The sequence below is a fragment of the Prunus dulcis genome, chromosome 2, assembly GCF_902201215.1.
Source record: "Prunus dulcis chromosome 2, ALMONDv2, whole genome shotgun sequence".
Classification (NCBI taxonomy): domain Eukaryota; kingdom Viridiplantae; phylum Streptophyta; class Magnoliopsida; order Rosales; family Rosaceae; genus Prunus; species Prunus dulcis.
Genome location: NC_047651.1, coordinates 21,781,197 through 21,801,674, shown reverse-complemented (window position 1 = coordinate 21,801,674; position 20,478 = coordinate 21,781,197). Strand labels below are relative to the sequence as shown.

Sequence of the window (20,478 nt, the reverse complement as noted above, 5' to 3'; positions counted from 1 at the left end):
AAATTCAATAATAAGGTAGAGAGTATAAACTCCACCACATAACTAACTTTGCAACCACTGATATTGTTGTGTTGTTTTGTTTGGACATGTCATTGACCAATGTCTAATTGATTTGACACGTACAAGTGGCCCAGCCCAAAACAATAGGCGCCTGAACCACCTGAAGAGAGCGTTGGATAGATCGCAAACCACTGATTATTTAGTGGTGGATCGGGTACGGATCCAAAAGACCACTCGTTTGGTCTGTGTACGGCACAATCACACTATATTTGGGCCTCACAAAACAGAAATGGCAACATTTGCCACCCCAAATCCATCCAGTTGGCCCCCCACATTTAGACCAGTGCCGGGAAAGGAATTATTAGGTTGCCAACAGAAGTAAGAACTCCTATTTTTATGTTAATTACAATTTAACATGTGTTTAGAGATTTTTGTTGTTGTATTTTTGATGAATTATTTTTACACATGTGTCAAACTGAAATTTAAAGGAAATAAGAATGTCCCTTTTCAGAAAAGAAGGGAGGTAGTGTCCCAATGAATTATTTACCCTAATACGAGAGAATGGATAATCATTCGATACGATAACCAAAACAATCTTTTGCATTTTGTTTGAATTCCCACAATAGAAATCCAGAAAGTCATCAATGAAACAAGATACGTACAATTTATTCTCACAATCACTTATTACATGAAAATATGATCTGTTATAGTGGCAAAGTACTTTGCCCTGTATGTGAAAGGTGGACGTCATGAGCAGACGTGATTAAAATAGTAAGACACACAATCGTACCATCTTTTTTTTTTTTTCCTTCATAATTTTGGATAATGTGGTTGGAAGGACATGTCCAATACTTCTAAGTAGGGTTCAAATGTCAAGTAAGCAAATCATGAGGCTAGGAATACATATTTGACGATTGAATTTCCCAGTCCCCACAATTAAGTGGTTGTTGATACGGATCCTTAACACCACACATATTAGACTGAAGTCTTCTTACTCTTAGTCTTACACATATTTCATGTTTGAGCCTCATATGTGTAACGTACCTGCCTATTAGACATGGAACCCCAAATGTATCAAATCCGGGCCCTTCAATTATATGTGTTCACTTCTTAATCATTCAAAATGGTCACACAAACTCATCGTGTGGCTGAGAAGAGGGAGGTCCATCTGATCCCCTGCAGGAGGCCCCACAGTCTTATTGTCTGGTGGGTTTTGTGTTTTGGATGATGATCACATGGGATTAGAGATTATTATTCGAACTGAGATTGTGTTTGTTATGTGAGTTTCAGGGTAGGGGGCCATATCTACCATTGCCATCGGTATTGTCCTCCTCAGGTTGTTAGGATTTTTCTCCTTTGGGGTTTTCTATGACAACGTTTTAATGAGGACACTTTATTTTGCCCAATTTAATGAAGTTCATTATTATTTTGATTATAAAAAATAAAAACTTGAAACTTTGTTTAAAATAAAAGTACCATTGTATCACACGGTCTAAAGATTTAACATGTAAATACTATGTTGTGAGAAGGTATGCCAACCAATTCTTGTGAACTTGAAGAGCACTTTCATTCATTTGCCATGATAAAGGACAAGGGGAGGTAAAGGCTATTACTATTCACATGAATAGTGCTAGCTCTTGCAAAAAGCAAAGTGTGTTTCCACCCATTGCTACGGCAAATGGCAATTACTATTTACTTTAAATTATTTTTATTTTATATACGTAAACTATTAGTTCTGATAGAATTTAGAATTTTGGTGTGGAAAGTAAAGAATATAGCTAAGTATTTATAAATAAATAAAATTCTGAATTTTTAGGTTTTTTTTTTTTTTTTCTTTTTTAACAATTTTTTTTTTTTTTTTAATTGAGACGTTAGCATTACATGACTTGCCCAGGCAGCAACACTGACTGGTTTTACTAGGGCTGGTGGACCGACGCCTTATTTGGGCTTGCCCTTGCACGTTGGAGCCGTCACGCGGGCCTAGTCCCTCTCCTGCCCGGGCTTCCCCTTGCCGCTGGAAGTGCTCTAATCATGCCTCTACAACCTGCCTCCTCCAGGCACGTACAAACTCTCTCTCACAGTCTATAAATGGATCTCAAAATTCCTGAAGCAACAGTAAGTTCCACAGCAGCACCACCTAAAACCACAAAACAAAAGCTAGCTAAGAGAGAAAAGAGATAGCTCGATGGAAAGCCAGAAAACCAACGGTAGCGTGAGCTTCTTCAAGATGCCGCTCCACTACCCAAGATATACCAAGAAGGACTACCAGGACATGCCTGAGTGGAAGGTCAACCGGCTTCTTGCAGAGTATGGGTTGTCTACCAAGGGTGACTTGGCTCACAAGAGAGAGTTTGCAATGGGTGCCTTTCTCTGGCCTGAGCTGCGCCATGATCCAAACGTCTCTTCATAATCATACCATGAAGCATCTTTTATGTATTCTGCATAATATCAGATCTTCTCCTAGGGATCCTGAGCCTCTGCATTTAGATTTCATGCATTTATCCGCATTTAGTTTAATCTCAATCATCACAAAAATCAAATGGTTAAAAGTCAAGCCACATCACCTATATCTTAACTTTAATATTATTTACGGTGTTGATGTTTTTCTGCTTGCTGTTTTCTTCTTCAATTGTTGCTGGTTTCTTTGCTTTGAAAACATGGACTATTAACTATGTTTCTAATGGCAGGAAAATAGGCAATTGATTAACCCATTGCACAACCCTCGTATTGTAGTTTCCACCTGTGCCCAGAACTCTCTTTTTCTGGTCAAAAATGACCAGAAACCTTCAACAATGACAAAAAGGAGAAAGAAAGAGACATAATGCAAGCTAATGGAGGTGGGACACTCAAATCTGAATTTTTTTTAAACACAAAATCTGATAAAAAAAATAATTTGGAAAACAGATGGGGAAGTTTGGATTAAATCAAAATGGGTTGAACCCAACCCCAAACTTCCAGTAAACAAAGCCAACGACACCAAATTTTATCTAGGCATATGATGCTTCGGGCTCACAAATTCATTGAATTAAACTTCTCGGACGATTAAAAAAGAACGAATGCAGTTGTGTGGTGATGGATTGGGAGATTAAGTACTGGTAAAAGTCGTAAAGTAACGGAGTTAGTCATCAGTTTTGATAAAAAAGATCAACTAAAATTAAGGTATGTGGCTTTATTTTTAACCATTGGATTATTATAATAGTTGAGATTAAACTAAATGTAAATGCACGAAACCTAAATGCATAGACTTGGAATCCTTTCTCGTAGTTCTTTTTTTCCTAAATTGAATGATGAATTTTGTTTCCAATTACAATAGTGCATTCACCTTAGTAGCCCAAATGAACTCAAGAGGAAGAAAAAAATTATTGAAATAAATCCAATATTGAATTCATTTTCAACAAGTAAAGCCACCTTAGTTCCCTATCCTATCAAAATTCTGCACAATAACAATGAATTTCCACTTAAAATAACCAAGGATAACAACTCTCAGTAAACCAAAGATCTTAGAAGGGGTGTTAGCGATGTCCTTATCAGACAAGGAATGTGGAATTGTTTGTTATTTCAACAAAATGTAAAACAAAAACTGAATAAAAGAAAGATAACTTCAACGCTTAGACCCAAGATATAGATATATATATATATATATATATATATTTCTTTTGAGGACCTTTTCTATTGAAAAGAGCGATAACATATTAAACTCACACATAACACGGATGCTAGGATTTGAATTCAGGACCTTGACTGAGGGAGTAAATACTCCAAACTACTACACTAGTGGGCCCTTTGCCAGACCCAAGATATTTAGAGCCATTTCTGTAATAATATAATTCCATTCAAAATGACAGTCTACCTACAAATTCTACATGAAGCACAATGTAACACATTCAAATCTCAGTTCACTTCCAAAAGAGCCACCCACCAAACCTGATATAACAAAGGAAATGACATCGAAACTTTATACAAGGAGTGTCTAACACAATGGGAAATGATAAGTGACTATTATCCGCATGCCATTCATAACTACCGTTTTGTTCCTAAGACCACTCCTTTCAGGTTTGTGGCACCTAAAGGTAACTACATACACTAATACCGCCGCCTCACACGCCTTCCATTGGGATTTGCTGATTCTGCTACAGCCCCGCCACCATCTGCTGGCAAGTCTAGCCCATATATGCTGCTGCCACTCCTCTTCCTACTTGACAGAAGACTTGAACTCTCATCCACTGCTGCAAATGTCTCTAGCAACTCCAGCAACATTGAGGGGCAGCTCTCTTCTAGATGCTTGTACCCATCTGATTGCATCACAGCTGCAGAACACACGGGGATTCATTGGGTCAAATATCCAGTTTTACACCACAAAGAACCATGAAATGAAAACAGTTACATGCAAAGTAAATGAGGAAGAATTCCTTTACGGAAGGATGAGATAAATGTATAAGTTCCACAGCAGCAGTGGATGTGGAAAATACAAGCTTTGAGAATGAACACATGAAAATTAGTATATGTCCAGAGGTAGTAACATAAATTCATGTTGCCATAAAAAAATTTGTCCATATTCATATCCCATGAATCACTAAGAAAAGTTAAACCAAAATGTCCAGTAAAATAACCACCATTCAACGGCAGGCCAATGAGCAACTAATGTGAAATTAATGTAAGTTGATCTTTCTAGGAACTGAGAGCTGTTTGAGACCATTCAAATATGGTAGTTATTATTAACCAACCAATATACCATTCTCAAAATGCTGCCCCTCGATCAGCCAGATATCAAGGTGTCACCATAGGCTGACCCAGATGTAATATCATAAATTTTAAGGAACATCCTTATTGACCTCCTGAAACCATAGACGATCATAAGGACATCTGCAGCATGTTTGATGAACCAGGCATGCACGATAAGGCATCAAGGATTACTTGAGACTACTTAGAAAGAGAAAAAAGCAAAATTGATACAACCTGAAACCGTGCACCAACAGAATCTACGCGAAACACCCACCTCCTAAGTTTGCAGGATTTGCTGCAAATTTTAAGCACACAGCCTTGAGCTGCGGACAGTGATGTTGTTCAGCTAGAGCAAGTGTGGTCGCAACTGTTTCAGTAGTGATTTCTTCACACAACTTTGATTCACACAATACTTTCAGTCGTTCTAGATTATACAGGTCCGCAGCAGCCAAAAGATGCTGCACCATGACAGTGAATGTGCACAATGGTGATGAGCCCATAACTTCGTGTACATCAGGAAGTTTGTCCGTGTAAATAAACAGAAGCATTGCCTGGGAAAAAAGGGATAAAATCCCCATTAAAGTCATGAAACAGGCTTAAAATAGCGGCATACACAAATTAAGCATATGGATTGCAATTTGCAGAAACACTCGTTTATCACTGTAAATTTATTGGCCACAGGACAGAAAACAAACTTCTAGTCTGAACCTCAACTAACGCAACATAGACAAATGGAGCAGTAACTGGAACGAGCTCAAACCAGTTCACAATCAGAGCATCACTTCTAAGCAATCAACTCCCATAAATACCCTTAATTATGTGTCCAATCTGAATGAAGACAGACCATAGGCTACTTTAAATTCATATTTGATTATAACTGATAATCGAACACATCAACAATAATCACCAGAAACCTTAACCGTGCAAATGAAAGCCCCAGACAAACAGACACAGAAAACAACCATTGGATTTTCATAGATACGCAACTTGCACAAACTTCAATCTGTGTGATGCACAGAAACTTAAGATAACTCTTATACTAAAGATGCATTATCTCATTTATGAGAACTTAACGACTTCAAATAGAAAATTTGGGTTCTGAAACATTACTGCATTGCACGAGGACATCTTAAAAAATTTGGAGTTTCACAGCTAATGCGCAAGGTAACATGATAAAAAGGTAAGAAAATTAATTATTTTGTTTAGAGTGTTAGAAAATTGTACAATGGTGATCAATGTAGAACAACATAGACCAAAAATCTAGACACAGGTAAAACATAAGCAAACTTAGACCCCACCTTCCCATGGAAGTGTTTACTTTTCGATTTCCTATTTATATTTAGGCCACAAATTCTACATTATATAAGAACTTTTACTTATTATCATTAGTATTTTGTCTTGAAAGCACACAATGCTAACCAGACAAAATTAGCATCTGCCAGACAATTTTACTATCCCAAGATTTCTTATTTGTTCATTTCATAACTGAATTCATAAAGAGGCGATGCTGAATTTGTTCTACTACTAATACAAGTGTAAAAAGTGAATCTCAATCATACCATGGGGAGACTTATAAGTGCAGAAGTCTTGATGCATGTACCATGCAATATATATATTCTTTCTCTTATTTAAGATGGTCATAAGTGGAAGCAAGAAGATCATGAAGCCTTACCTTGAAGATAAAGGGCTCAACATCCTTCACAACTACTTTATCTATGCTACAATCCCCGACAAGTCCAAAAAACTGTGCTCTAAATACAGGAGAACGGGCAGCAAGTATCAACTTGTGAGCTTTAAACAATTCATCGCCAACCTGAAAAACTATGTCACAACCAGCTTCAGAGTCTAGAAAGTCCTTAAGATCTTGACCCATGTCTGATGATGGTACAGTAATTGAAAATTGTTTTGGTCGCTCAAGGCGAGTTCTGACAACTCCAACAGTGCAGTTCAATACAAGGCAATCATCCCTTAGAAACTCAGAAGTTTCGAGGGCTGATCTTTTGAAAAATCTCTTGTAACCCCTGAAATGTACCCAGAGAAGTAAAATATGATGATGGAAACAGTGCAGAAGCTTCCAACTTGAAAAAACTCCCAATACATGAAAATAAATAAGCTTATCCAAGAACTAGGAAATAGGTTACAGAGACTGCAGCCAATCTATAAAGAAATCTGATAAACTTATTAAATGCAACATGACATGCAAACCTAATTGTTCTATTGTAATTAAACCAACCAAATACTAGTTCTTTTTTATTATATCAGTGTTACCATATACATGCATGTAAATATGTGATGCCCCACGGTCATAATTTTCCACATTAAAATGGTACGACCCCAATACATAACATAACACACCAAAAAAGCACTCTATGATGATATGTAAGCAAAAGGATTGAAAAGGTAAGTTATTTAGTCGGCTCCCTAACCACACCTAGGCAACCAAAATAGAGGGAGAGGGGAGAGAGGAGAGAGGGACATCTTCAACATTTGAATATCTACATTTAGGTTCGGTTGTTAGTTATTTCTCCAATATTTATCTTCACCTTTTCAAATTTTCCATTCAATAGCCAATGATATTCCTATATAAATAAGCTCCACAGCAAAGCACAACATTACCTTAAGTTATATAAGTAAACATAGAAAATGAGATGTTAGATTTTTAAAAATAATAATCTTTTATATGATTGATTCACCAGACAGAATGAGTCTTACAATCATCATCTTCTCTAGGTCATGTTGTACATTTTTAGGGAGATGAAATCCTAACTTAAATCAGTTTTTGTTCTTTTGCTTTAATTTTCTAAGTGGTTTATTGGATTAATATTTAATTCACATTATGTTTTACTAATAATGAATGTGAAAGAAAACTGATGTAGAATGGTTCATCTCAAGATTTGCATGGAAATTCACATTGAAGATCAGTCTAATTATTGATATAATTGAAAAAAGTAATATGAATTTGAAAATTATTGTTTATTTTTATGTATAATACATATTTTTTTCTTTTTATTCAAGGCGAGTCTAAGCCTGGAGATATGTCGACCTATGCTCCAGAAGTGCCCTAACCTTTAAGCCATAAGCCCCTAAAATATGTTTATATGTGTGCGTTTCTGTATATGTAATATTTACTAAGTAATCAGCACTCCATAATTCACAAGCAAGTCACATATTGGAACATGGATATCAGGAAGATCCACAATCAACCAATATAACAATTAGCATGCCAATGTAGCGTGCAAGACATAATTCGGCACAGACACACACTAAGAAAACACAATTACCAAATTGCTTACCAAGCTGCTAAATCAACATTCCACCACAACATACCACATTAAAACCGATCCCTCACCCAAAATTCACCAAAAAGGTACTCAATTTAATCATCAAAATCGAAACTTAGGCACCGAAACCCAAAAATTAACCCAGAAACACATACCACATGCTGCCTCTGTACTTCAACGTGTACGGCCCGCTCTCGAGCGCGCGATCAAAGTGGCTATGCACCTTGTCCTTCCCACTCTTGGTCTGGTCCACCAAAGTCAGCTCGAACAAAGCCCTCACATCCGTACCCTCACTGACCAGAGCAATGAAAACGGAGACGTACGTGGAACTATCCTCAGGATTTTTGCCGTCGGGGTAGAAGTAAATTGCCCAATCGTAGCCACCCACCGTAAACGTATCGCTCATTATGTACTTTCCGGCACCCATCCCTTTGGCCAAAGAATACCCCTTTATCGTGAACCGGTGAGACCCATTGACAGTCTCGCTGATCGATCTCGAACACGACTCCTGGTCGACCCCAGGCTTCGAATTCGACATGACTTCACCCAATTGAGCCCCTCTGGACGATTTGTGATTCGGCATCGGACAGTTCAAGCGGAACCCTAAAAAGCCAAGCGGTCGAGGCGTGGCCGCGGCATGGCATGCAAATTGTGCAGATTGGTAGGAGAAATGGACGAATTAAAACCCTAATTTTGGGTTTTGAGTGGTGAATTGTAAGGGGAGATGATAGTTTTGCCCGAGAGATGAAGATTCGAGAAGACTGTGAGGGGAGGCCGGAGAGGGTTTGTGGTGTATTTTTGGGGTTAGGACTCGTTAAGAGTTAGGCGGGTCCTTTCGCTTTTGACGGGCCAAGTGGGTTGTGACTCAATTTTATAGTGCTCCCATTTGGTTGACGTGTCCGTCTGGCTTCTGTTTGGATTTTCAACTTCATGACGTGGAAAATAAATAGTTTTGATGACTCTTATATAAAAATGTAAATTTTTTTTACACCCACAAAATATCATTGAACATCACCCTTCACTCTCACTTTACCCCTTCATCTAACTTACTCACTCATACCTCACTCATTTTTCTGTAATCCTAATCCATAAATGACATAAATTTACTTAAATTTACTGGAATAAGTACAATGTAGGAACAACTTGTCGTCTCTAATAACTTTAATGAAGAAAAAGTAAGATTTTTGACAAAAAATTTCAATTTTAACATTGACAATTTATGAATTTACGACACGTGAGTCGCACAACTTATAAAGTTACGATTATAGAAAATTGCACATCATCAAGTTGTGTAGTTACGATTCACAAATAATTCATAAATATGTGATTATTTTAAAAAATGCACATGGTCGATACCAACCCTTTTTTATGCCAAAAACCAAAATAAAATGGTCCAAAAACTTATAAAGTCATCATAGATGAAGATTAGCTCATCATTTATCATCTTCTTCTAATTTCAATGTAGATAATAGAAAGAAAAATAGGAGTGTCCAAAGAAAAATAGTTTGAGTAAGGGGGAAAATTAGAGACATCTTTGGAAGATTATTAATTTGTTTTGGGTGTTCAAAGAATGTAGGAAATATAAGTAGGTGTCTAAATAAACAAGAGTGTCGAGAGACAAAAATGAGGTGTAAACATAATTATCTTTTATTAATTTGGTTAGCAACAAAATTACATGGAATTAGGCCCAAGTCTCTTCATTCAGGTGTATTATAGACAAAAATCATCTTACAAATCAACACACGTTTTACAAACACATAAATTAGGAAGATTTAGAATGTCAAAGGCTGAATTATTGCAGAGTTTAATTCGATAACATACATCGATGTGATTTGCAAGTATGCTTCATTATTAATATAAGAAATTGCAAATGATTCACTACTGTAGTGATTTGGAGTATTTATTTCCTCTGGCAAGATTCAGGGTTCGAGTTCTAACATCCGTATAGTGTGTATGAATTTAGTATACCATCACCCCTCTCAATAAGAAATGTCTTTTTAAAAAAATATAAGAAAATTAAGAACATTCTTGAAATTAATAAAATAAAAAATGAAACTATGAAGGGCCAGTTCACCATAATTTTTCAAACTGATTATATTTTTGTGTGAAAAAAACGAAGAAAATCAAATCAAATAGTGTAAATTGGTGTGGATTATTTGTTTAAATTTTAAAATTATATGAACCAAAGGTTTATATATGCAAAATTATATAAAAGGAAAATAAAAATTAATGTTTTACATTTTTGTTTGGATTTTTAGCGCAACCTTACATGGAAAATTAGCGCCAACGTGTAACCATCTCTCACTCCCTCCACTAAATATTTTAATATTCAATCCGTCGGTGACCTTGACATTAGCAAGCAGTCAATCGTCTCTCTCTCGTGGTTATCTCTCTGTCTGCAACAACACTCAACCTCAGATCCTCTCACTCTCTCACTCTCCGGCACCCCCATTCCGGTCCCTTCTCAACCCATCAAAACGCAACGTTTCGTTCTTCATTTCCAGTTTCGTTGAATTAAAGCATGACAATCTTAAACAATGGCGATTGGTTGAGAATCCCACTGATCCTGAAAGTCTTTGGCTTTGCTATGGTCTCAATCACCTTCTTCTACCTCGGCAAGCACTGGTCCGATGGGTCCCAGCAGCTCCTCTTCTTCACCACAACGCGTCGAGCCCCTTTCACCGTCTCCCTCTCACCCAATCAAAACAAGCCTTTCAATCTCTCCTCCCTCATCCCCCAAGCCCAAGCCCCACCGCCATCGCCTCCTCCTCCATCTCCGCCTCCTCCTTCCCCTCCGCCGCCGCCGCCGCCCGATGTGATCCAGAGATTCGGAATCGTCGACGAGAATGGCACCATGTCTGACGAGTTCGAGGTCGGGGATTTCGATCCCGATGAGGTGGTGGAGAATTGGGGGAGTTGGAACGGGTCGGTGGCTGAGAGCGAAGCGAGTGGCACCGGTAAGATTAGTGTTAAGAGGTTCGAGCTCTGCCCGAAGAGTATGAGCGAGTACATACCGTGTTTGGATAATGTGGACGCCATTAAGAGGCTCAAATCGACTAAGAATGGCGAGAGATTCGAGCGGCATTGTCCAGAGCCCGCTCGGGGCTTGAATTGCTTGGTTCCGCCGCCCAAGAATTACAAGAGCCCAATTCCATGGCCTAAAAGCCGCGACGAGGTATTTGCTTCATTTATGAAGTTATTAGCTTTTTCTACCTGTGTTTGCTTGTATTATTAAAGCGTTTATCTTTCGGACTTTGTTATTTAAATTGGCTTGCAGGTTTGGTTCAACAATGTACCTCATACTCGTCTAGTCGAAGATAAAGGGGGTCAGAACTGGATTACACGACAGAAGAACAAGTTTAAGTTTCCTGGAGGTGGTACACAGTTTATACATGGAGCAAATGAATACTTGGATCATATTTCTAAGGTTAAAGTTGTTTACAATTTAATGTAATGGGAAATGTGAAGTGGGTAGTTTGAGTATTTGGGTTATTGCTGTATCTTGTTTCTCTGATAATCTGATGGTCAAAGCCTTAATCGCGCAGGTGGTCCCTGACATCACCTTTGGTCAACATATCCGAGTTGTTTTGGATGTTGGATGTGGTGTTGCAAGTTTTGGTGCATATCTGCTGTCGCGAAATGTAGTTACCATGTCAATTGCACCTAAAGACGTCCATGAGAACCAGATTCAATTTGCTCTTGAGCGCGGGGTTCCTGCAATGATAGCAGCATTTGCAACTCACCGTTTGTTGTACCCAAGCCAGGCATTTGACTTGATACATTGCTCACGATGCAGGATTAATTGGACTCGTGATGGTATGCAAAACTTATATTGGACATTTCGTTTTCTAGTGACGGTTATCTTCTGATTGTAGTTTTATTTACCCTCTTTTACTTTTTTGTGTTGAAGATGGGATATTGCTGCTCGAGGTTAATAGGATGCTCAGGGCAGGTGGATACTTTGTTTGGGCAGCACAGCCAGTTTATAAGCATGAAGAAGTTCTAGAGGAGCAGTGGCAAGGTATTACTGCAAAACTTTCTTTTGGTGAAATTGAAAATTTGTATATTGATTGCTAGTTTTTTTTTTGGGTCTGAATATTGATTGCTAGTTAGTGTTTGAAAGTTCTGCAGTCTATGGATTACCATTTTCTGACTTAAGATGAATTGAAACTTATAATTTCTTTTTGGCTGCAAATCCCAGATAATTTAACTTTAATTGTTCCTTGAAGACCTATATTCACTGGCAAACCAGAAAAACAACTTATTTTGTGCTTATGAAAATTTCTTATCTAGCTTTCCTTAAGGGAGCCTGTATGAATGCATTTCCAGTTTTGAGAAAGTGAATAATTGATAAGAGAAGTGTGAGCTACGGTGTTATAATGTCTTGTATGCTAACTTTTTATTTGCTGGCATCACTGGTTTAATGGAGGCCACCTGCTGCCTGTCTGTTAACATGTTGGATTAGTAAACATATCTGGACCTAGGAAACAATAAAATTTGTTTTTTCATTTTTCCTTCTGCAGAAATGCTTAACCTCACCACACGCCTTTGCTGGGAGTTTGTGAAGAAGGATGGCTATGTTGCAATATGGCAAAAGCCTTTAAACAACAGCTGCTATCTAAATCGAGACCCAGGAACCAAACCTCCATTGTGTGATCCAAGTGATGACCCAGACAAAGTTTGGTATATATATGATTCTTGTCTCTCTCCCACTCCCTTCTTTGAATAATGATTTAATGATTTTATTCAAGTAAAATATTTTATTATCCAAGTCAGGTATCTAGAGTTTTCGTATTCATCAAACTCGGACATTAATCAAATGCATATACCAGCTGTTTTTCCCTCACCACTATTCATTGCAACAAGGCTATGCATGTTTTTGTTTGGAAATATTACTTTGGAATAAACCTTCAATAAACCTTCAAGGAATGCTTTGAAAATGTTGGACTCTTTTTCTTTGGTTCTGACGTGTATTCCATTTCTCTGAAGTTCTAATTTCACAGTTTAAGTTTATTTGTGCTGATAACTGTACCATATTATTTCACAAGAGCTTCACATGTGGATGTGGTTGATTTGCTTCTAATTCTTGTGAGGGTTTCTTCTTTGTGTGGTGGTTCAGGTATGTTGATCTGAAGGCATGCATCACAAGACTCCCCGAAAACGGTTATGGAGCAAATGTCACAAAATGGCCAGACCGTTTGCAAACTCCCCCTGATAGGCTTCAGAGCATACAATTCGATGCCTATATATCCAGAAAAGAGCTCTTCAGGGCAGAATCTAGATATTGGCATGAAATAATTGAAAGTTATGTTCGTGTTTTACATTGGAAGAAGATTAGATTAAGAAATGCAATGGACATGAGAGCTGGCTTCGGAGGGTATCATATTTATCTTGTGCTCTAGCGGCCTTCAAATTTTTTATTTATAAAACAAATGTTTTCTCATTGCTTATTGTCTCTTAATTGGTTGGCAGATTTGCAGCTGCACTAATTGAACAAAATTTGAACTCTTGGGTTATGAATGTGGTTCCTGTTAGCGGCCCGAACACCTTACCAGTTATACATGACCGTGGACTTATAGGAGTTATGCATGACTGGTATATTACCTACTGTTTTTCTTTGTCCAAACAAGTTCCATGAATTTAAAAGTTACTTATTCGAATTATATGTATCAGGTGTGAACCATTTGATACATACCCACGAACCTACGATTTATTGCATGCAGCCGGCCTCTTCTCTATTGAGAAAAAAAGGTTAGCCGTCTCTGTCTCTCTCTTGCCTCTCTTTCCTATCTCTTTCCCTCCAAGTAGAAAATTTTAATTTTTTCTTCAAGTCTAGTGTATTATTGTTTCCCATTACTATCTTCTCCTTTTGTGCTTTAGATGGAACTGGACAAGCATAGTTGCCGCAATGAGAGGGGTTTACATTTTACTGAGAACTAATATTCAAAGTAGTACTAGTTATGCAGTTAATCTGAAACAAAGCTCTTTTAGAAAAAGTAGGAAGTTAATTAGTATATTAGGAAATGTAACTACCTGCCCTTATAGCATGGTAAAGCCTCTCTCTTTATTAATTGGGGGTGGTCTTTGGATTTAACTTTGAATGGAGTTGTTAATCTAATGGTTGGGAAAGTGGAAAGGCTATATCTGGTTGAATAGTTAACCATTTTGACTGGAAAGAGAAAGGAACACATTGGCCGGGATCGTACTACATACATTCCCCCTTGTTCTATTGGCTATTCACACCATGTGCACTTGGTCATGCGGCAGGGGTGAGACTGATTGTTTTGTGGGCGGACGGTGTTTTGGTAAAGTGGTGGTTTTATATTTTATTTTCTTCTTTTAAACCCTGATTTTGATTCATATCATTATAACAGATGCAATATCTCGGCAATCATGCTGGAGATGGACCGAATGCTAAGACCCGGTGGACGTGTATACATCCGTGACTCTCTTTCTGTCATGGATGAACTTCAAGCGATCGGAAACGCTATGGGTTGGCACATCAATTTGCGAGACACATCTGAGGGGCCTCATGCAAGTTATAGACTCATTATTGCTGATAAACGCCTCTTGACTAGTTGAAGCATTGGAAGACTAGATTGTATTTTACAGCTCATCTTCCGAAACGGAAAATGACTAACACCAGCATCACTTAAGATGCCATGAGCTGAACTTACTTGGTACAAGTGTAATGAGAGAGAAAATTCTTTTGATTGTGTGTAGTGGGTTGGGTAGGGCAAACCTCAGATCAGTGTCAAAACGCAATCTGAATATTGAGGATACTGAGTTGGTACTTGACACTACTATAGAGAATCCACCACCTGTTTTCCTTGTGAAAAAAAAAAAATTTATCAGAGTGCGAGTGAGTTAGATTATGTTTTACAGAAGAATTTCAATTTTTTGTGTATGCTGTACATAATGGGCATATCAATATGACAATATCCATTCTGATTTATCATTGTTTATTATTTACATGGTTCTATTCAATTATGATCCGTTCTTTCCATCGAGTCATTAATAATTTCTTGAATATCCACTTGAAATAATTGATCTCTTTGGTGAAATGAACATATCAGTTTATGAAAGGGTAAAATTCGTAAGTATTTAATTAATGCTGGTAAAAGTAATTTCTAAATGGCATCTTTAGATAGATCAAAGAAACTCATAAATGCCCTATATTTAGTAATTCTCATTTTTCAGGATTGTGGGGAAGCCAACGGTCAATAACAAAGAATCGATCGCATACTTGAAAGGTTTCTGGAAGGGCATCAATCCAATTGAACTACATTTTCTTACTTTTCAATCAAAAACCAGGCAATGAAAATCTGAATGCAGAAACACAAATCACACTGGTCTATCAGATCTTGGTCTCCATATTTGCTGCCGTTGATCTTCGTATGTCTGCAGAGGAGGTTTTTTAAAGGTTGCCCTGTTGGGATGGCTTTTTGGGTTCATAGTCTGAAATTGAGGTTGCACTTGTGAGGGGCCTTTTGGCTTCACCGTCTGATATTGAGGTTGCACTTCTGAGGGGCCTTTTGGCTTCACCGTCTGATATTGAGGTTGCACTTGTGAGGGCGAGCGCACCACCCTGTGCACCTGAGGACGAGTTGGTTGTCGGGGGCCATTGTTGTTGCTTGGTGTTGGTGAATGTGAACCCTCAGCCCTGAAACGTTGTGGATGAGTTGGTTGGCGGCGCCAGTCCGGTGTTCTTACCATGAGGCTTAACATTTGAGGTCGGACTAGGGTGGCGAGAAGCGAACTGTGATTGGGTGAGATGAGCATGTGGTGGCTCATCTCAAATGTTTCTGATATCCTTGTCAATTCCCTCTTGCTAACAGCCCTCGCAGAATTTTCCGGCTGCTCAAAAGGATCTTCAATCTACCCATGCACCAATTCCAGTAACAACATCAGTAGTGGTGACAGTAATAAATATCATTATTTCTGAATAAACACAGAGAGCATCAGCAAAAAATATATATATGAGAAGTAGGAAGAGGGAGAGAGATGGAATTACAAATAGGGCATAAGTTTGGGGCAACCATCTCATATTGCTTTTTATGGCTTGCCACTGTCCAGTATAAGTGCAAATTCCTAATTCCGAAGCCTTCAAACTGATGTCAGAAAACTGCAAAATTTATAAAATGACCATCATCAAATTGAATGTTTGATCTCAAATTCATGATTATAACAATCTCTGGTTAAAAACATTAGAAAATACAAATCAAGTTATTTATGAAGGTAATAATACCTTCCCAAGGAATGAAATGAAAAGCTCAGACAAAGAACTTCTGTTTTCTGCCCTCAAATTGTATGACTGAAACCTTCTTATATTAGCAGCACATGTCTCTTCAATACGTCTCTCTGTATCAGCCCTCAAGCCTGCATGTAGCATAGCACAATCAGATATTTGTTGTCCAAATTAGTCAACTGATTGAGGATCAACAAATTAATTTTCAGATATATTTTAGGCATCGAACAAATTCTTTTTAGAAGCATTATGGAAGTGAGAGAGAAGTAGAGAACAGTTGACTCACTGCAATATCCAGAATATATACCTACTTAAAAACAAATCCTATACAGTGATTTCACTTCTTGCTAACCATATGGACCAATTATCAATGAGCACTATCACTCAAGCCACCCCTACTCAAGTATAAAAAGATCTGGCTCAGTGCAAAGCACTTAAAGGATATATCAATTAAGATATTAAATTTATAATCTGGGTCCTCAACAACTAAGAATTTTTATTCTCCAAGTCTTCAAGAAAGGATATTGTTTTTTTTTTTTTTTGGGGGGGTCTGAAGAAAGGCTATTGTTTTGCTTTGCTGCATAGGGGATCTATCTGAAACTTCATTACTTCAAAAAACTAACCAGTACTGCAACTATGAATCCGAAGGGTGAAAGATTGCTGTCATACTGTAGCATGATCCCTTTCAGGAACTATTGTAATAAACACAACCTTCCTTCAGGGTCTATAGAGCAACTTTTATTCAAACTTCCACAAATTAGATATAATGAGTGGCTAATTAGTAAAGAAAATGAGGTCACCTCTTGAAAGATGAAAAGTACCTTTAAGATCATCAATGAGATTTCCTGGATATATATCTTTAAGGGGTGGAAAAATTGCAGGTGCACATGTCTGAAAGAGAAAATTTAATGAGAAGTACTAAATTAAAATTAGGAACATCTGTTGCAGAGAACTGAATCATATATATTGTTAGCTAATGGAAACAACAACAGAAGATTGAAGCAAGTAAAACATTAACTACGCACAACAAAAGGCTTGGACAAGAGTATATTCAGCCTTTAATCAACAAGACAACACAAATCCAGAAAATCCCTACGCAAGTGATTGACTGATCGTCAAGCTCCTCAAACCTTGACCCACCAACACAACCAAAATGAAGAACTAGACAGTATAAATCTGGTGGTGTAGCGTACTATGAAGAAAGCCCAAAAAGGTCACAGAATTTAATACTAATGTACTTCCAGCAAACCAGGTTGATATCAATCATCTTAGATTATGCTAAAGTGCAGCTGAAACAGTCGAAAGAATCCCCTCACAATTCAAATTACTTTTCAGTCAACACCAGAAATGATGATTTAAGATTACCTGAAAATGGAAGACCACAAGCAAAGTGAGAGAGTACGAATTGAAAGTCCCAAATTTTGGATTATTTATGTTGTGTGCTTTTGCCCATTCCTTTACCTACAAAAGCTAGAAGAATATATCAGATACGAACACTTTCCCTTTAGAAAGCAAATTCTAATCTCCAATAACAATGTACCAGTAAAACCATATCGCGGAAGCGTGTATCTATCTCACTGATCCAGAACAAGAGTCTAGACTTCATTTGGCATTTCAGATTATCGATTGAAATATCGCAAGATACATTTTGGAGATTACTTTCAACCTTTAAAATGGGAACTCTTGCATTGGGGATTAATTGGTACCTCCTCCATCCACCTGAAAATGAATGTTCGTTAGAAATTAAATTGGAGATGCTGTAATTAAACAAAATCAAACTCCCCAAATACAAATATACACACATACAAACCCACTTATTGTAGCTTTTTATTAATCAGGGAACCTAATATATAATACAAAATTCGCAGATATGATGTATAAGTCTCTTAATGCCAATTGTATGTATTATTGTCACCAAATGAACCTGTGAATAGCACACAGTTCAAGGGCATGTTCAGTATAATATAGTTGTTAATGATCACCCTATATGCTAAATAAGTTAAATACAAAAGAAATATGCCACAGAAAGGTGAAGATAAAGAAAGACTGAAGGTCCCCAGTATGCGCCATTTGCTTTGTACTGAGATAAGGGCACATAAATGAAAATTCAAGACCAACTAACATACTTTCTGCCACTACCATGAAATAATTCTCAAGTGTGACAACTTTTTATTAATGGTAAACAAATGAAAAAACTGACGCATTAAGTTTCCTGATCTTCTCAACAATATATGGTACGTACAGAGGCCTGGAAAAACAATACTATAAGCATTTAAGAAAGGGAAAACAACAAAGCTACCTTTCTGTCTCATAGCTCTCATAACATTTTCTAGTAAACGTTGTTTCTGCTTTTTCCCATAAGGTGAAACAAATGAACCATTGGAAAACTCAATTGAAACATCCAAGTCTCCCCACCTTGTAAAGAGATCAGACACAAATGACCCAAATGGTTCCACAGTTGCACCTGTTTATATGCCAATGTCATAAACCCACAGAGTTACTAAACTTTTGTTAAACAATGGGGAAGATATCTCCTTAATATTAGAAGACACGTACGACTAAATAAATAAAATGGCACAAAAATAAATTTGTAGTATTACAGGCACCAAAAAATTTCCCAAATGAGGAGACACCAATGGATGTGGTGGATGGCATCGCAATATCCTAGTTGGTAGAAATAAATGTAATCCAAAATGGGACAAAATATTGGCAAATAAACATTGTGACATTAATTAGTATCAAAAACTTAGAATTTGTGTTTGTATGCTTGTAATATTAAGTTATTAACGCAAATAATTCATTGAAGGTCAAGTGCATGTCTCCTTTTGGGCCAATTAGGAACACAGAAGGAATGAAGTGAATCAGGTGTCTCTATATAACTCCTGATTGCATGGGGAGAGAGAGAGAGAGAGAGAGAGAGAGAGAGAGAGATTGAATGGAATTTATAATGAATTAACTGATTCCTGAAGTTAAGAACAATAAAAAGCACTTTTGGTTAACACAAGTATAGGATGGATGCATAAATAAAAAACAACAAAAAGTGGAACCATGAAATTGTAACACAAATCACCTCTTAAACTTTCCACAGATTCAACAGCTCCTCGTAACTCATCAATGATTTGCGACCGTGTTGTCCAATCCTCACGCAAGGGTTTGACAACACGTAGTATTTCCTTGAGAGTGTTCTCCAATGTACTTTGCGCACTCATTTCACTACTGATTAACATAAGAAAATGACAAAACCTTAGTGCAAAATGGCTTCTAGCACTAACAATATAAGCAGAGTACACAATAGAAGCAGTAAATTCCCTGCAAGATTTGCTTCCACCCCTTTTCAGTCAGATGAATGTCATATCAAAAGCAAAATATAACATTCCATCAAACAAATCATAAACGCCCTTTCAAGACAACCAACATAATCTGAATTTCGAGAATGTTGACAGCAATAAAAATTGTATAATCCATATATCATGCTGGAACTACAACACAGGTGCAGCTGTGGAACCATTTGGAATCATTACTGCATATCTTAAATTCGAACGTAAAGGACATTGATATATACATGCTTCAGAAAAGGATGCTAAATACTATTTACACTAAGCCTACACAGCCTTAAGTAGCCAATCAATGAACTTAAAACATATACAAATTACTGAATACAAACAAAAATGTAGTTTCTGGGAAATCATAAAATCCAATTGAAAAGTAAGTAAAAACCCCCCAACAAATTACATAAATAAAAATAATTAAAACAATCATCCCAATATCAAACTGTTGACTTATTTTCGGAAACATCAACACTGAAAGTATTTACCATCAAGATTGAAGAACGATTATCCACGGTCTGAATCAACAGCAGCAATTGATTCCCAAGTTTTCTAGGGTTTTGAATACTGATCAGTCACGCATTGTTTTCTATTCTTCTATATTAGCATAAATCATGAAACTTCGTACAATAGATACAAATATATAGGCCGTGAGTTTAAGCTACAGTAGAAGTGACCTGCTTTGCTTAGCGAGAAGGTTTTCGTTACCTTTTATTTTGTGCGACTTTTTTTTTTCGTGAGGGCTTCTGAATCTGATTGGCAGGCGAGGCGGGAAAGATGAGGAGGTTAAAGCATGGTGGGTTTTGCTTTGAATCCGCTTAGTAGACTGTCGGTTCTGATAAATTTGGGAGTGGTGGGAAGATGAGAAATTGTAGACTGTAGAAAAAGAGGAATAGTAAAA

General features: G+C 37.3%; 3 protein-coding genes across 8 annotated transcripts; 1 reads left to right on the top strand and 2 right to left on the bottom strand.

The window, feature by feature from the left end:
* Positions 1-3,800: 3,800 nt before the first annotated feature.
* Positions 3,801-8,891, bottom strand: LOC117617952 (BTB/POZ and MATH domain-containing protein 3). Of its 2 annotated transcripts, XR_004584461.1 has the most exons (5): positions 8,159-8,833; positions 6,395-6,743; positions 4,957-5,273; positions 4,733-4,835; positions 4,195-4,307 (listed from the first exon to the last, which is right to left on the bottom strand). XR_004584461.1 is itself a non-coding variant. In XM_034347592.1 (4 exons), the coding sequence occupies exons 1-4, from the start codon at positions 8,584-8,586 to the stop codon at positions 4,084-4,086; spliced, it is 1,278 nt and encodes a 425-aa protein (XP_034203483.1). In that variant the 5' UTR covers positions 8,587-8,891; the 3' UTR covers positions 3,801-4,083. The 2 variants fall into 2 exon arrangements, 1 of the variants encoding a protein (XP_034203483.1); XM_034347592.1 differs by lacking the exon at positions 4,733-4,835 and having other exon boundaries at positions 3,801-4,307; positions 4,997-5,273; positions 8,159-8,891.
* A 1,392-nt stretch (positions 8,892-10,283) lies between these two features.
* On the top strand, positions 10,284-14,975 carry LOC117619156 (probable methyltransferase PMT11). The gene is made up of 9 exons (XM_034349029.1): positions 10,284-11,178; positions 11,281-11,430; positions 11,549-11,819; positions 11,914-12,024; positions 12,527-12,686; positions 13,123-13,380; positions 13,476-13,598; positions 13,677-13,754; positions 14,378-14,975. Exons 1-9 carry the CDS (start codon positions 10,525-10,527, stop codon positions 14,583-14,585), a joined length of 2,013 nt encoding a protein of 670 aa, XP_034204920.1. The 5' UTR covers positions 10,284-10,524; the 3' UTR covers positions 14,586-14,975.
* A 152-nt stretch (positions 14,976-15,127) lies between these two features.
* On the bottom strand, positions 15,128-20,478 carry LOC117620071 (protein HESO1). 5 transcript variants are annotated; one of them, XM_034350161.1, is made up of 10 exons: positions 20,286-20,478; positions 20,066-20,129; positions 19,322-19,467; positions 18,551-18,715; positions 17,792-17,970; positions 17,617-17,712; positions 17,073-17,142; positions 16,252-16,382; positions 16,018-16,128; positions 15,128-15,881 (listed from the first exon to the last, which is right to left on the bottom strand). In XM_034350161.1, exons 3-10 carry the CDS (start codon positions 19,458-19,460, stop codon positions 15,348-15,350), a joined length of 1,425 nt encoding a protein of 474 aa, XP_034206052.1. In that variant the 5' UTR covers positions 19,461-19,467; positions 20,066-20,129; positions 20,286-20,478; the 3' UTR covers positions 15,128-15,347. The 5 variants fall into 5 exon arrangements, with proteins under 5 accessions (XP_034206052.1, XP_034206054.1, XP_034206051.1 ...); XM_034350163.1 differs by lacking the exon at positions 20,066-20,129 and having other exon boundaries at positions 19,322-19,464; XM_034350160.1 differs by lacking the exon at positions 20,066-20,129 and having other exon boundaries at positions 20,286-20,477.

Bases quoted from the DNA above. Each gene is read 5' to 3' on its own strand.
- LOC117617952 (XM_034347592.1), bottom strand. From the start codon at position 8,586: ATGCCGAATCACAAATCGTCCAGAGGGGCTCAATTGGGTGAAGTCATG. The intron at 5,274-6,394 runs GTAAGGCTTCAT...CTTTTTTCCCAG, and splicing joins TTGAGCCCTTTATCTTCAAG to GCAATGCTTCTGTTTATTTA. The intron at 4,308-4,996 runs GTGGGTGTTTCG...TGTGTTCTGCAG, and splicing joins AAATCCTGCAAACTTAGGAG to CTGTGATGCAATCAGATGGG.
- LOC117619156 (XM_034349029.1), top strand. From the start codon at position 10,525: ATGACAATCTTAAACAATGGCGATTGGTTGAGAATCCCACTGATCCTG. The intron at 11,179-11,280 runs GTATTTGCTTCA...ATTGGCTTGCAG, and splicing joins GGCCTAAAAGCCGCGACGAG to GTTTGGTTCAACAATGTACC. The intron at 12,687-13,122 runs GTATATATATGA...GTGGTGGTTCAG, and splicing joins GATGACCCAGACAAAGTTTG to GTATGTTGATCTGAAGGCAT.
- LOC117620071 (XM_034350161.1), bottom strand. From the start codon at position 19,460: ATGAGTGCGCAAAGTACATTGGAGAACACTCTCAAGGAAATACTACGT. The intron at 18,716-19,321 runs GTGATTTGTGTT...GCATATAAACAG, and splicing joins ATCTGTGGAAAGTTTAAGAG to GTGCAACTGTGGAACCATTT. The intron at 15,882-16,017 runs GTAATTCCATCT...GTGCATGGGTAG, and splicing joins CCCAAACTTATGCCCTATTT to ATTGAAGATCCTTTTGAGCA.